Consider the following 17,250-nt stretch of genomic DNA (forward strand, 5'->3'; position numbering starts at 1 on the left):
ATCCCTTTGTGATTATCATCTTCTAAAATACTAATATGAGATAGTTGGTAGAGGGGAGTGGTATGGCTGGGACAAGATTCACTATGCCATGTAGTACCATGTGTTCTAATACCTCTACATGCGCCTTTTTTCTTTTAACGCATGCGCAATGTTATTCTCCAATTATTGCCAACCCTTCTCACGTGTGTGCCTGCCCAATCTTCCCCCTAGTCATGGTAGAGCTTCGGGTTAATCACTATCATAATACACACACACATGCTTGACTGCAACACTAACCTAGTTTAACTAGTTAAACTCCATTTAATGTTGCTTGTCAGTTTAACCCGGTCAGCAGGTCTTACCCTGTTGTGAGCGGGTTACCACCGTCAACAGATGTGGTTGTTTTCGTAGGTGTGCAGGATTCCATGGATTCTCTTATTAATTTTCAAATAGGCCCCATTTTCAACAATTTTACATGATGTATACAGCATGTTTTACTACAAAGGCTTGGAGGTAGGAATGCTTGGGGATTCTAACATTCTCTGAAGCCACAAGAATTTCCGCATGCCAAAGAAAGGCAACTGCCTTTCCCTCCAAGCCATAGGAACTGTAAAACCTCTGGGATATTCCCTGCACACCCACCGCAAAGAATGTCCTCAAATCAAACAATTTCCAGGTTGGTGTAAATGTTTGCCACATCGCACTGAACTATGTTGAACTGCTTGTATCAAACTGGACCATGTTGAACAGCTCTGGAGTGGACCTGCTAGGGATAGTTTGATCTAGTTCTACATACCCAATATAAACAGTTGTGACCTTGCAATTCAGCTTAGTTCTAATAAACAGAATAAGATGTGAAAAAAAATACAGCTAAAATGTATATGGTGACTGTAATGATGAAATGAGGCGAGCAGGCGTTCTCCTGTGCATGTTACTCACTCCTTAACCCAAGTAGTAAAATTATAAGCACTGGTAACAGGGGGGTCAACAGGGGGTCAGGTTATGCTCCCCTGGTAAAGCTAGACCATCTGAGATTGACTGTGAGAGCAATTTAAGTTGTTAAATTCTATCAAAGTATTGTATTAAAAATTTGCTTGACTGCGTGTTGTATCAGGGTGAGTGTTCTATATTAGGGCTGACTGCTCCACTAAAGTATGCTTGACCGGTTTCTGAAAAGTAAACCTCAGTAGCTATCCACTTGGAGCTGCACTGGATGGACTCTTACTATGTACACTATAAGATGAACTAAATAGCATACAAACCCTGTTAATGGATGCTTTCAATGCATCTAATGGTCCAATATAACTCCCAGTTCAGTGACTTCAGATACAAATACCTAGTGAGGCAGCTGCCTCACCTGCCTACACTGTAGCTACACCTCAGCAGGGACACAACTAATATGTAACTGATATCGGATCTACACCTGTAGTAATTAGAAGGTGGATTCATTGTCTGTACTAGCTAGCTCTATAAATGCTTCAAAGAATCTGCTCAAAGTGTTGTGTAAGGAGGTTTGTACTATGCATTATGCTGACTGCAGGATGAATGAAGCTATAGGTTGCCATTGGAGAATAAGTGGACTTCAAGCGTTGTGCCATTGTGATTAAAAATGAAGACTGGTGTTGGGTTATATAGTCTGTGTGAGGAATAGTAAATATTGGTGCTGCTCAGCATTATAGCCTCTCTCGAGTAGGAGACACTAAACCATTCATGTAGAGTACTGCACAGTTGCCTGGAGTGTGTGTGTATGTCTGTCCCATCTATCCCTCAGACTCTGCAGTCACAGATGAGGTAGTGGAGCTGGCTGGTGGCCGTAAACAAAAGAACAAATGCAGGTTACCATGGGAGATGTGGTCAGCTGTGCTATTATTGTACACCTGCTAAGTGTCTACAGGCTACACCAATCTCGAAATTAGTAAAACAAGAACCACAGGCTGCATTACAAGTACGTGGCAACTTTATAGTGTCTATTCACAGCAGTGACAACTCTGGAATGGTCAAACTCAAATCGTTCCACAAAGCTCAAACAGTTGGATTTTTTTCTTTTTAAAATTACTATGACGTTATATTTGACCCCATGTAGTGGTAGATGCCATTTTTTTTGTTTGTTTTGCTAGCCAAAACACACCATAATCTGGCACCTCTGTTTGGATCAGATGATTGAGAGTCCGGGCACTGTTGTTCCAACAAAAGTAGACTCGACCCATTCCAATCAGCTAAGGTTTGTCACCAACACAGATCAGTTCAAACTTTATCATTCAGAAGTATATTTAGTGTTGGCTGCTGTTGCAAACATGCGGAACATAAATGATTTGGCACAACCAACAACCTCCAAGGCTTGCTTTTCCCACACAATCTGTCCTACATCCTAGCCATAATATACGTATAAGTACAATTCGATGCCCCTGGAATGCCTTAATATTTGCAGATTAGAAAAATTGTATACAAGTTGTGCTGCCCATTAGAGCTGCTCTAGACAGTCCAAGGTAAGAAGTTCGATAGAATATTGAAGTTTGAGGGCATGACAAGCATATACCTAAAAATATTTGAAATGTGGTAATATAGATATTTTAAATTCAATTATGTCAGCAAAGTACCATAGCCAAGTTAAACTATCCCTTTTAATGCATCGAGGTGGTGTGTGGGCAAGGAGCAGCAATCTAGTGGAAAGCAACAGTAGTGAACAATTTATACATAGTGTGTTTCCAAGATAATTTTTTTTTCTTTTTTTTTTGGTTGAGTTTGTTTACAAGTTGTAAGATAGATGGTAAAACACTGGGGTCATTTGAGTAATCAAACTCATTAGGTGTTATTTGGAACGGCTAAGCTTACTGGCCTTATCCCAGGTGCAACATGCTCGGTTTTGTATTTGTCAATTCTCCCTCTTATATCCTTTTAATTAGCTTGGCTGACACTGGCCATAGTCTCTGTTGTATATTTGGTATGAACAATATCTATGGGGTCGGGATCCTTGAAATGGCCAACCGGTTAGAAAATTGGTAATTAGGTACCTCACATAAGCTTTTCCTAACCAAATATCATCACAAAAATGGGCAACATATGCCATGCCATTTAAAACATTTATTTCGCAAAACATATTGTCCGTAGTCACCTTAGTAACACACAAATACATTTAAGTTATTATGAATACATAGATGTACAAGAATGACTATCACCACTGCATATGAAATTACCAACATGTGCAATTATATCTACACACATGCATGCATATATATACCCATATATATATACACACACACAAGTATATATATAAATAGGTGCTCTATCCCTTTAGGGGAGGGGGTGTGGGGGCAATACCTTTACTGCACGGATGAAAACCCTTGTCACCAGTCAACACTGATTGCCACTTAAACTCAATTATCACTGTTGCAAGTTACACCCTCTGCCAATTATTGCAGTTTGCATGCTAATAAGGAGGCACTATGGAGGCGCACACATTCACCCAGCGGTCTGCACTGGGGCACTGCGGACCCTGAGACCAAGGAGTATTCATTATATTAAGGTCCCAAACGGCATCTATGGAGGAGTGGAGGTGGTCACATTTTGTCTGTACTATTACCTCAGACACACTTATTTGTTGTAAATGTAATACATGTACCAGAATGACTACAAATGAAAATACTAACATCTAACATACACTGCATATTACACACACACACACACCCATATTAGTATGTATCAGTGTTCTATTAATTTAGGGGGGTAGGGGCAGTACCTTAATCTGCTCAGGTGAACGCTGTTTGTTATCGATCAACATTGATTGCTTGTTGCAAATTACCCTTTGCCAAATTATTGCAGTTTGTATGCTAAGGAGGCATGTGTTATGGCACAACAGAGGCGCACACACACACACATTCACATGGTGGTCCATGCCGGGGCACTGCAGACCCTGAGACCAAGGAGTGTCCCTAATAGTAAGGTCCCAACAGCATCTATGGAAGGGGAGTCGCCTACGAACAACAAAGACAAATATATTGTAGCTAATTAGAACTTGCTTGGCATCATTGATACTGTACATAGGTTTAGTTGTTAAAAACGGCGCAATCTTGTAACCTCCTGGACGATTGTGGGGACGTTATTCCGCATTAAGGGAGCTGTTTAATAGCCTCCTTTGGTTCCTGTGTTAACAGTAACTTCCGTTAAGTTCCCTGACTTTTCTGTTATCTCCTGCTGTAATGCCTTACTGCATCTCTTCTGGGCATCTTTTAGGCAGAATATCGACGAATGTACTGGTGGTAACGTTGGGTCTAGTTCCTTCACTTTTCTGTGACGCCCTCCAGTGTGTCACTTTGGCGGCACATCAACGAAACGATGAATGTCTCATTGAGTTGGCAGTGTTGAACTTCCGGTATAGCTCCAAGACTGTTTCATTTTCTACCGTAAAGCCCCTCTTGCAGCATCCTTTTTTGGCGGTATGTTAACCAAACGACAAGATTCGCTATGCCATGTAGTACCATGTGTTCTAATACCTCTACATGCACCGTTTATCTTGTAACTCATGTGCAATGTTATTCTCCAATTATTGCCAACCCTTCTCACGTGTGTGCCTGCCCAATCTTCCCCCTAGTCATGGTAGAGCTTCTGGTTAATCACTATCATAATACACTCACGCATGCTTGATTGCAACATTAACCTAGTTTAACTAGTTAAACTCCATCTAACCTGAAGCTCCACCATGACTAGGGGGAAGATTTGGCAGGCACACACATGAGAAGGGTTGGCAATAATTGGAGAATAACATTGCTCATCGTTACAAGAAAACAGTCACCATATGCATTTTAGCTGTATTTTTTTCATGTCTTATTCTGTTTATTAGAACTAAGTTGAATTGCAAGGTCACAGCTGTTTATATTGGGTATGTAGAACTAAATCAAACTATCCCTAGCAGGTCCGCTCCAGAGCAGTTCAACATGGTTCAGTTTGATACAAGCAGTTCAACATAGTTCAGTGCGATGCAGCAAACATTTACACCAACCTGGAAATCGTTTTGATTTGACGACATTCTTTGCAGTGGGTGTGCAGGGAATATCCCAGAGGTTTTACGGTTCCTATGGCTTGGAGGAAAAGGCAGTTGCCTTTCTTTGGCATGCAGAAATTCTTGTGGCTTCAGAGAATGTTAGAATCCCCAAGCATTCCTACCTCCAACCTTTATAGTAAAACATGCTGTATACATCATGTAAAATTGTTGAAAAGGGGCCTATTTGATAATTAATAGGAGAATTCATGGAACCCTGCACACCTACGAAAACAACCACCATCTGTTGATGGTGGCAACCCGCTCAAAAGGTAGTACCCTATTATATTATGGTATACCAACTGTATGTCTTCAAATGGATACTGTGAATGTAGTACGTACAGTTGTACTTTCTTTCATAGTGACATTTTCAAGGGGTGGTTAATTTTTAGGGTGACATCAATGATTCATTCATAATAGTGGGGAACAATTGGAATTATGCATTAAAACTGACATTATGTTATAGACTGCACCAGTTAAGGAATGGAAAAATAAAGCACTGAAGAAGAAGATTATGAAATGATCTGCATAACAAAATTAATTCTCTTATAAATAAGATAATACTAACAACTATGCGTGGTATGAAGATGGTAATAACTCTCTAATGTTAATACATCATTTTTATATCATAACTGAATAGCTATACAACCTACCTTCACTGATGTTCAATATCTCTGGGATTGATACTTCTTCATCTGTTGTCATACATTATAAAAAAAATTATATATGTGACCAGATTTTACAAAACCGATCCAAATCGCACATCAGGAAAAATCAAACTAACACCACCAGTGGATAGCTACACTATCGTACTACTAGTTTTGATCCTCAGTACTACTCAAACTACTCAAGGCTGGTTTTAACAGACGTCTTTTTTGGGTGGTGTGAGTGCTCAAATGGCGGTTTCAGGCCTCGTGAAGGACCTGGCTTGGCAAGAATCAGTGGTTTACTGGTGGACAGCCTTATAATGTTGGCCAGACGTTTTCTCTGTTGATTTTGCTACATATCAGCCACTAAGGAGCCAGCACAGTCCTGTAATCTCGTGTCTGGACTCTTCCTCCATTTTGAGGTCTATCTCTTGCCCTCCCAACCACCCCCCACCCTCCACCCCTTTGTGAGCACTCGTGATACTACTTCACTCGCCCAACTGCTCAGATTTTCTATCTTATTTGGCGGGAAACTCTACAAGCAGCTACAAGTACTGGATGTGGCCTGAAAGGTAACAGATTGATGCATCTTTTGTGTAAATTTCATACGTGTGCTTGCTACCCTTGGAGAGTTATGCTGGCTTCAATTCTTTAAAACCGTTTATCTCGAAACTTCTAATGTGCGATTTGGATCGTTTTTCCAAAATCCAGTCACATATATATATATACATACATACAAAGTACACAGAAAAAAATATAAAAGACAGGTACACTTTAAATGACATTCAATTCAGCACAGTAACAGAGTGAATGAATTAAAGAAAACAGTGTCAACAACCACAAAACTGTACCATTAGCTTCAGCTAAATTGTTGATCAGTACCACTTGTTCAACAGGATGGGTAACTGTTGAATAGTACACAAGTATGTAGATCAGTACTTATCCACCATGACACTCATAAACCTCACCTGCTCTAAGTTTACAAACAACAGAAATTAGATGGCTTGGTTCTGTTGATATTGTTGTAATCTTTTGCAATCTGTCACACAGATCTGTTAAACTTCTTGTGGCTTTAACATGGGCAACAAGAAGTTCAAGAATTGTTTTATTAGCAACAGTGTTGTCAGGGCTGCTAAGAATATGGCCAATTTGGTCATCAGTAAAAGAGTCCTTCAGTACATCTAGTGTTGTTTCATAGTTTACAGGTAGAGATTGAAGAATATCTGAGTAATGTGACTGCAGCAACTGGAAACCTGCACAGAACATGCATACCTATAATTATAGAGGCAAGTTCCTGGGCACGACAAGTAATATACAACTTTAAACACCAGATGTCCTACAGACCTTCAGCACTTGTGTTGTAAAGCCTTAATAAACAAATAAAATAAAATATAATTATAGAGGAAGGGAATTATAGAACTATACTATAATACTTAGTCTATATGACAGATTCATAATTTGCAATACAAAATAACAATATGAAAAGTATAAAAACATTTTAGGGAGCACATGCACAACACAAATGTGACAGGATTTGTGAAAAAGGGTATCATGCTTTTCAATTATGCGTACCTTGACAACCCATAATTTAATGTACAAATAAGGCAACAGCTTGAAATTTGGTTACACACTATAATCCTAAAATGTGACCGGATTTGCGAAAAGGTATCTATTCCACACATTTGACATACCAGCAAACAAAATGATGTAACGCTTGACTCTTTATATTGATTAACTTGCTCTTAGTATCACAATATAACCAGATACTGTAGCTACATTCATTGAAAATTTCAAGCACTTACATGCCATGATCAAAATGTTATGAAGCTTTAAAATTCAAACAATGGGTCAAATTTTGTATGTGGAAAAGGTACCTTTTCACAAATCCGGTCACAAGTATATTTGGCACCATTTTAAGGTGATAGGATATTCATAAAGAGGAGTTACAATTAGCCGAACTTGGAAAATTTGGTTGCTTCAAGGCATATGTACGTATGTTAACAGTACTAATTGTGTATACACTATCATACATAATGATAAAAGGGTTTGGGTTTTTGTAGCATCAACTAACAACTAGCCTCACCTTTCCTTCATGACAACTTGGTAAGTACTGTACAATAAAGCTGAAATGTGTATATATTCAGTGCAGCCTGAAATGCTCCTGATTTGTTTCTATAAATTTTTAAAACAGATTTTTTCATGCCTGCTAACTGACGTTTTCAGGCAAGTGTAACTCATTAATGGTTAATATAACTAATTACTTGATTTTATTATGGTTACTGATTTTATTATGGTTATTATTATCATTTAACAGTATAAATAATTATATATTATACAGAATTGAATTATTAGGCCAAGGGTCTTTGACACATCCAGTTTCTCTCCAGTGTTGATCTGATGAGCTGAATGATGAAATTGTTTTTACCAGAACCATTTTTCCAGACATTAGTTTGTCCTGGCAACTACCATTTGATGTACTGCAGTTGGAACAGTGCAGTACATCATGGACTTACTTTGTTCTCCTTTGTGTCCTATTCCTTTTCACTTACAGTGCAAGGTGATGATTTGCAGGTATGTAGTACATCAATTGCTTTACGTGTTGTCTATCACATAAGAATAAATAGTAATTGCCCATAATTTTTGCTCCATGCCTCTGCAGTTAGAGTAAGCTAACTGACTCCATGCATTGCTCACCATATGCAGTGCTGTGTAACAAGTATAAAAACTAAGTAAAAGGTTCTGTGCTTACTAGAACTTAGTATATGACAGTATGCAATTTGTAATGGAATTATATGTAACAATTATAACATGGGCACAAGTGTTTTGCTTGATATAAAGCACAAGCATAAGGGCCATAGGCCCGAGGGTAAGTGCATCCATGGAGCTGAGTGCCTATACTACAGGCAAAGCATGAGTGCCTGTAGTACAACTAATAATTATGTGCCATGTCGAAAAGTACTGAAATGCTTTGTGAACAATGTTGGGGCAATTACTTTTTAAAAGTGACTCGTTACATATTACTTGCAACTGAACTATTGAGTTACAGTTACATATTACTCATAGAATAAAGTAACCATAATAATATTATGTAATATAATATATTACTTTGTGTCCACAGCCTTACGTTGTCACATGTGCAACTACCACTTTATCACTTGGCATGATTGTGTTGTTGGACAATGTGTAAATAAGTGTAAGAAGCTGGTGAATAAGCTTCATTCATCAGTTCGAGGTGGCTTCGTTACTTCTTTGTGGCTAGGCATTACTTAGAGGTATACTAATGAGATTAGTAACTTTGTTACTTGTAGTAATAAAATTACTAAATATTAGACTCATTACAGTAACTTCATTACTTAGGTATAACTGTGTTAAATTTGTAAGTAAAGTAAATTGAGTTACGTATATTACTGGTTTTTATAGCATATTTCATTATATTACTTGGTTACCACAAAAGTAATAATTATTATGTAACACGTTACATACGTAAGTATGCGTTATCCCCAACACTGTTTGTGAGTGTATCTATTGGAAACTACATACTATGTAAGAATATAACAAGGTGTATATATAATTACTGCACTGAGGGTTCAAAGTGATGCAAGCATATCAAAAGTTCAGTTGTGGATTTATACAGTAAGAAAATAAGCTCAGAACATCGAAACGCAAGTTGATAACAATGTTTTTAGTGCAGTTACATACTTCGTGAATATATTATAGCCATGAATAGTTATGCATTAACTTTCTCTATTAAAAACTGCAGTCAAAGCACTCACTCTGTATATTTTCACAACACTACAAAAAAAACTTAATCCCACAAAAAGTGTGACTACAATAGGGAGAGATAGCCAAAGATATGAGTTATAAAGTGATATATGCCATATCTTGAGTTAACAAGATATACACATTGTCAAGTGTTTACATTAACATGTTTCACTGTATGCACACACCTGGGATATCTTCTTCCACTTCTCTACTGACAATATCACCACTAGATGTTGTTCCACTAGATGAATGTGTACTTGAAGGAACAGCCACAATAGAAGGGAATGTCAAATTTTCTTGGTTGCTGCATACTCCAGGGGTCAGATTCATTTCTGAAACTGTAACAGTGTCAGGATGAGGCACTGTTTCTGAGGAGCCAGTTCCATTGGATGTAGCTATGAAATACACATCAATCTAATAGTTTAATAAATTGATACATACAATATGTTCACCACAGAAATGTGTGCTTGTTATACTGCAGTTCTTGATTTTGGTAGAATCTAGCTACTACTTCCACATACCCAAGGCTCCATCAGTTTGTTCAGACTGTCTTGTAGCTTTCAACGTCTTTTGCCTGGCACTTAGTCTTCTTCTGCTACTAGAACAACTACAAGTCTTTTCTACTAATGCTTCTTCACCACTAACAGTACAACTGGTGATAACATTATCCATCACACTATCATCTAGTTGATCAACACTGCCAACACCACTGCTAGTATTCCAGTTAATATGCTGAGTGTAATACTGTTGTGTAGTTTCTAAGTGAAACATAATGCTCAACTGCAACACACAATTAAATGTGACTGGATGAGCGAAAACTGGCCATTTTTGCAAAATTCTATTTTGCTGTAAAAACGTATTGAAATAAGCTGAAATATGTGACAGTGCCTTATAAAATTTTACTAAGATTTTCATCACTTCGATATGCAGTGAAACTAAGCTCAAATCAATAAACTCTATACACCACCAGATTTGCCTGTTCATGGAGAGTATGAAACTCTTTGTTTCATGTTGATACAGCAAAAGTCACATGCGTTATAGGCACTTATTTGCGATGCAGTAGAAATGAAGTCTACCGTTGTCATTCCAATGTTGAAATAATAGCCTTATTCTTTGTACACACAAAGGAATACACACACCTTGATGGATTTTCCAGTTCATGAACAGGTTGACCATCTTCATAGCTCAGTTTAATCATGAGTTATGACTGATCATTTAAGCACCTGTTATTTGCCATATTATTTCTGTACAAATCAAATTTCTTGCTGTTCCAACTCTGTAGTGCTATAAATCCAAGACTATTCATCATAAAAGATTGAAACTTCGACAGATCACTCCTTTGTTACTATAGATAGCAGAGAAGTAATTCAAAGAATGTGCAAAAATGACCGGTTTTTGCTCAGCTAGTCACAAAGAGATACTCACTAGATGATCTCTGATGTATAACTGGTTTAGATTGTGCTGACAATTTATGACCCGATTTGTCAATAGCACTGAACTCTAGATCAACCACACAAGAATAATAAATTATGTGACCAGGCGTACACAAACTGGGCAAGAGGACACAAACTACATAACAGATCATGTCTCATTATGGGAATGCAGTATCTACATTCCATAATTTGTATCAAAAACTCAATAATTATAGAGCTGAATGTTGCATGGCCTTAGCATTATAGCATATAATAAAAGTATGAAGGTAGGTATAAATTGTATGTGCCAGCATGCATGCCCAGTATTGCAGGCCCAGCCACACACAGTAGGTAGGTATAAATTTTATGTGAGCCACAAACAGTATGTACAATACCACAGACATAAACAAGATGCTTAGTTAGTAATCTTCTAGGATATTGAGTGCTCTAATAGAACACTCATGCACCTGTATAATACATATTGGGATCAATTGATTTTGATATAAATGAGGTTGCCGTTTATCAGAGGCAAAAATTATAATGGTAGGGGGTCTGTATGGAGCTCATAAACAATGCTTTATAGAGAGGTTAAGTCCTTTATTTGTAAGTTCCACTGTAGTTGCATGCACTATCCATTGGTCCTGTAACAAAACCAGTTTGGCTGGTAGTATAACACATCAAACCAGTTGTTTAGAAATTACATGCACTTGTAAAAATTTCACTGTCTTTCAATTCCATAGAAAAAGTTAGCTATATAACTCCAAATAAATATGTGCTAATAGTCTTGGGCATGTAGTAGTCTTTGGCATGTCTTAGTCTTAGGAGAGTATTTATAGCCAGCTGTACTTTCATGAATGCCTTATCTCCTATACAGTATCTCTAACTGGAATGCACAGAATAATAACAGTAAAAGAGTTAACTATGACTTCTCTCAAAAAATAAGGATGATTTTGATTTAGATGTCATACTAATTTGAGGCTGATATACACATTTTACACCTAACATATAGTGACAAGCGAAGAGCTCTTGTACTAGAAAGGTTGCACTCAATTTCTGATAAAAAAAAAATTATAATATACGACAACTGATATCTGATTACTATTATAATACTGTTGCTACAGAGTCATGTCAGTTGTCACACTGTACCTGTTTTAATCTTGTCTATGAGACTACCCATTACTGACACAGAATCAAGCCAGTCACAAAACTGTTGATGATCTTTCACAATGTCAAGATGGACTAATAACACATTCATAACACGTTGACAGCACAATCGTTGACTGTCTCCACTGAGAATGTACTGCTCCATTTGATCAGTAATAGTAAAGTGACGACGTAAGATTTTAATTGTCAATTTACAATTTGGTATTAAACTTTGATATAATACATTGTAGTGTTTGCTCAGTAAAGCAAATTCTGCATGAATAGAAATGATAGCATTCTCAATGGTATATACACAGCTTATTCCTTACCAGGTTTATGCATAACCTGATCAACTGCTTGTAGTCCATGTAACACTTGTGGATCACTCATTGTCTGTATGGCATAGGTATATATACTTGATGTAACTTTTACAAGACATGCATTATCTGCTAGCAGTGGATAAACACACAAAAGGATGATGCAATTAACAATTAACATAAACCAAGGTGGAGCTGAGGTAAACCTCAGTTATTATTACCTCATTTCTGAGGGGCTTTTATCTACTGAACAATGCACACCTTATAAGGTGTGCGGTAATAATAACTGAGGTTTACCTCAGCTCCACCTTGGTTTATACTTTAAACAATGGCTAGCAAAACCACAAAATGTGCTTTTAATTAATACTGTATATCGAAGTTTGTGGCTATGCATGGCGAGTGAATTACCAGAACAAACACTCTGAATACCTTGAAAATGTCAAAGCATTCTCTGCTGCTATATTGTCTACTAATAAACATACTAGAAGTAGGTCACAAAAATGGCATATTGCTTACTCAATGTATCCTCAACCATACCTTCAGAAAGAGCAAGGGTGTCAGTTCACCCCGTGTTAGTGCTTTTCTTAATTAATATGCACCTATTATAGTCTAACAATTAACTGATCATCATGATACAATTTGGCAAAAATATTGATACTTGATAATTACCCAGCACTAATTCAGACAATCACAGCTACTTATGATGATCAGTTATTTACATGTATATAGCTTCAACCATCTGTGGTCAAGCACATCTATGTACTGCCACTGGGTTCAGCTTTAAGGAAATGCAATGCTACAACCATCATTAAGCTTCTCCATGCACTTGTGGTTGGATGCTCCTCTGGTTACCTTGTCACTCACTACTTTGTACATGCTAATCTGTCATTGATCAGTTTGGTGACCATCTCCTTGGTTGTTTACATGGCCCCTTGTGCAAGGACATTTACCACCCTCTAGGTCATCCAGCATATTTTGACCTCCCTGTCAGATGTATATACCACTCAGCCTTGTTGCCTCTCAGGATGGGGTGGCTGTTGATGCCACTGAAGAGGCTAAGGACATCTACATCTATAAACTGTTAACTGCAATCTCAGAAATGATTTTATTCCTCTGAGTTGTGAGTCATTTTTAGTGTTTGGTCATCTTTTGCATTTATCTGTTCTTACAATTGCTGATGGGATACAATTGCTAAAAATGGTTTGACCCAAAAGCTAGCAAGGTAAATATCATGCCAGAAAGGTTGTCAGGCATTATGCTCATGTCTAATGCACCTATCAATGTTAAGCCCCCCTCCTTCCCCCTGGTAGTGTGGAACAAATTCTAGTGTCAAGTTCCCTTGTATAGTATACTGGGGCTAAGAACCTTGTCAAAAACACCACTATGTCCCCATCTCCTAAGATAGGGTGGTACCACCCGCCCCTTTGCAAAAAGGGGTCTGAAGAAATACAGATACCATGTCATTTCAAAAGGAATTACCGTATACATAACTGCTGGTTATGCCGCCCATTAATTTGAACAAAAGCATTGCATTGCCAAGGCAATGCATGTGTGAACATCATGCATTGGCATGAATTATTGGCTACCACCAAATATTAGGATCAGAAATGAATTAGTATCTGTATTTCACCAGACTATTACGTTTTGCAAGGGGTGGGCAGCACCAGATTACTCAGTCCTAAGAGAGGTTTCTATAGGGGATTTGATTTGCCTACAATTTATTTATTTATTTTTTGCTCAACAAATTACTTTGGTCAAAAAATGCATGGATGGAGCAAGACATAGATGTCAAATTCTCAGTTGGTACATGTAGCTATATGGGGACCCTGCTTGACACTGATGGTACAGACTTTGATAAAGTTCATAGTTATACATGCTTGTTGTAGTTTTGGTAATTCACTGTCCATTGTAATATGAAGCCATGTGGTTTTTATAATACTTATATATAGGCACATTGATAGACATAGCTATCAATTTTTTTAGGGTTGCACTTATCTATTACAAGCGCCCCTGGAATATTGATAAGTGCCACCCCCTAGGAAATACATGGAGTAGGGTCTGGGCGTCGTGTGGGCAATAGTTTCGAGTGGCCAGACCGTTTTTCTTTGTCACTGGGTAGGGAGAAGAAAAGCGGAGTCTGGCCACGCGAGCCGGCTAGCCGGGGTAGCTATCTATTATCTATGGCTAAACTAAAACCCCGCATAATCAATAGTCTATAGTAGTCTAGTCTAATACCCTATCTGCGATAGTTACAAGCTCACTTTACAATGATTACTCGGTCTTGTCGCTCACAACTTGTCATCCGTAGATTTCCTTTAGCCACACTGGGATTTTCCCTGGGAATTTGCGGTGATTAGTTACTTATGACATCACCATGCAGTGTGACGACTAAGGAATGTAGCTACTGGCTGCAGATAACTGAGGGATCTGTGAGCCTTGCTTCTCAAGAAAACTGGCATTGTATCTCTAAGTCCCGCTCTAAGTAAAAAAGCGGATAGGCTAGTACTGTTCTATACCATATGCGTATTTTGTACCGGACGCGTAGCCCCCCCCCCGCTATGTACCATACGCGTATGGTACATACATTATAGTGGTTACTATAATATCTATGATACCATACACGCACGGTATGATTTTCCGTACCATACGCGTACGGTATAGGCATACGCGTATGGTACGTACCATATGCGTATTATGCCTTTTCTCAGTGTCTTCTAGCCTTCAGGGCTGTAGCCAGACTTTTACCTGGGTAGGTTCTTTAGACAGAAAGGTGGACCTTTTGTGTGGTTTACATCACAGAGTGGTAAAGAAGTATCTGAGAGTATGGTCCTCCCCAGGAAATTTTTTGAAAATACATACCAATAAGGCTAAATTTGGTGATATTTCTGACTTTCAGTCACTAAAATGACAAAATTTTGAATTTTTATACTAAAATTATGGACCTTTCTACTAAACCTATATCTGACTCTAGTGAGATCCAAGCTTTTATATTGTTCTGCCTTATGGCGACCCCATCTTATGAAGGACATTTTGTTGTTAGAGCAAGTCCAGCGCCGTGCAACTTGAATAACTATACTATGGATTACAAAACAAGATTGTTTCATCTGAAGCTTTTACCTTTGATGTATGTGTTAGAATTACATGATGTTCTTTTTCTAATAAAATCTTTGAACTCCCCTACTAGTAGCTTCAACATATCTGACCATGTTTGCTTCAACAACAGTCATACCAGATCATCCAGCAGCAAGTTATGCCACAGAAATTCTGACAATGTCATTACAGCAAATTCATACTTTTACAGAATCCCTAGATTGTGGAATGCATTACCTATCATTGACTTATCCCATTCCCTCCCTACTATCAAACATAAATTATTTTTTTATGGACACTAACAGTAATTGTACTTTGCATTTTTTATGTCCTTGTAGGAACTGTAGTAAGCTTCCCCACTCATGTAACTTTAATATTTTGTAGTTGTACTGTACGTAAGTAAAGTTTAGTTGTAAATAAGTAGCTAAGCAATTAATTAATTTAAGGCAGCTGGCACTGGTGGCTAGCTGACCCTCAGATCATGTAATTTCCCTTTTTGATTTGTCTAATGTTCTGTACTTGTGTTATTTGATCTGTAAAGCATTAATAATAAAACTGTGGACCTTTTACTGAAAATGTGGACCTTTTTACTGAAGAGGGGGGTTCTTCAGAACCCCCAGAACCCCCGTTCCCTACGGGCCTGGCCTTGCCATCACCTAGCTACAATGCAGGGGCGGATCCAGGAGCTGGCAAGGGGAGGGGCACAAACAGGGTAAGTTGTAGGTGGTTGGGGAGAGCCATGCATAGGCAGCATAGCTATTCTCTAGTTCAGTGCTGCATTTTTGAAGCAGTAAATAAGTACCTCTTAGTAGTGTCTCACTGCTGATTTTTGCTATTTTGGCTTTTTCAGATGATTGTGAAGTCTTTAAAAGGCTCCGAATGTCTCAAACAACAGCAACACGATAATTATTTTAGAGGCGCTTAGTACGCACGAAGGTGCTGGATGACTATTTTACAGCTAGTTTGACTTTGGCTTGCTTTGATTTCAGGTGAATTTGTAATAAATGCTAGTAAAATGTGCATATTTTCATGAGTTGATAAACTGATCTTGGCCTGACAAAGTTTAGTAGCTATTTTAATCAGAAGCATGGCTGGCTCTCCACAAGGTGGGAGGGGGGACATTTGCCCCAAATGCCCCATCCTGGATCCGCCATTGCAATGGGCTATCTTTACAAGCATTTCTAGCTGAGTAAACTTAGAACACAACATAATAATCTGCTTAGTTGTAATTATAAAATTATTCATCAGCACACACACATGCATGCATTTTCGGCCTTGCCATGCCCATATATTCCCGGCCTTGCCATGCCCATATATTCCCACTATAGTCCTACATGATGTACCTAAATCTTATGTACATGATCTCACGTTGTCTGCAGAACTTCACATGAATGGTACTGTGTATATGTTACTTTATAGCTATCAGAAGCATGCAGATGGTCTTATATATATATACTCTAATTATATAAGTGTGGATAACTGACAATTTACAACACAATTGGGTAAATAAGCAAGGAGAGCAATTACAATGTCACCGTGCATGGTAACTAGTAAGTTCTAACTGAATTATACATATACACTGCTTGTGCAAAGCTAACAACTTGAAAAATGAACTTTGTAAGTGATATCATTTGTGCAACATTAGTGGCCCCTCACTGTCTTTGCATCTTTATCTACTATATACAATCTTCTTCTTTTGAGGATGAAATTTCTTGTTTGCGTACTTTTCTTGTTTGTACATACTGTAAATAGTACCACCACTCACATTCATCACACTGGACCTACAGCACAAATTAATGTGGGTGTTGTTAATTTTAAAGAGTATATGTGACTGGATCTACGAAAACCGTTCTTATCGCCCAAGA

The 17,250-nt window shown here is 38.0% G+C and overlaps 1 protein-coding gene across 3 annotated transcripts in view; it reads right to left on the reverse strand.

The window, feature by feature from the left end:
- The window catches only part of LOC136255424 (uncharacterized), a 36,326-nt gene extending 21,686 nt beyond the window's left edge, over positions 1–14,640 (reverse strand). Inside the window, exons 1-9 of one of the 3 annotated variants that reach the window (XM_066048181.1) lie at positions 14,557–14,640; positions 12,308–12,371; positions 11,982–12,251; positions 10,849–10,923; positions 9,945–10,181; positions 9,609–9,818; positions 6,630–6,914; positions 6,513–6,566; positions 5,668–5,709 (exon numbers count right to left, since the gene is read on the reverse strand). In XM_066048181.1, the coding sequence (XP_065904253.1) occupies positions 5,668–5,709; positions 6,513–6,566; positions 6,630–6,914; positions 9,609–9,818; positions 9,945–10,181; positions 10,849–10,923; positions 11,982–12,251; positions 12,308–12,368 (1,234 nt within the window). In that variant the 5' untranslated portion in view covers positions 12,369–12,371; positions 14,557–14,640. Of the gene's footprint in view, positions 1–5,667; positions 5,710–6,512; positions 6,567–6,629; positions 6,915–9,608; positions 9,819–9,944; positions 10,182–10,848; positions 10,924–11,981; positions 12,252–12,307; positions 12,425–14,556 lie in introns of all 3 variants that reach the window. The other 2 variants (XM_066048182.1, XM_066048183.1) reach the window with 2 other exon arrangements.
- Between the last annotated feature and the right edge of the window lie 2,610 nt (positions 14,641–17,250).

This window comes from Dysidea avara, chromosome 5 (assembly GCF_963678975.1).
Source record: "Dysidea avara chromosome 5, odDysAvar1.4, whole genome shotgun sequence".
Classification (NCBI taxonomy): domain Eukaryota; kingdom Metazoa; phylum Porifera; class Demospongiae; order Dictyoceratida; family Dysideidae; genus Dysidea; species Dysidea avara.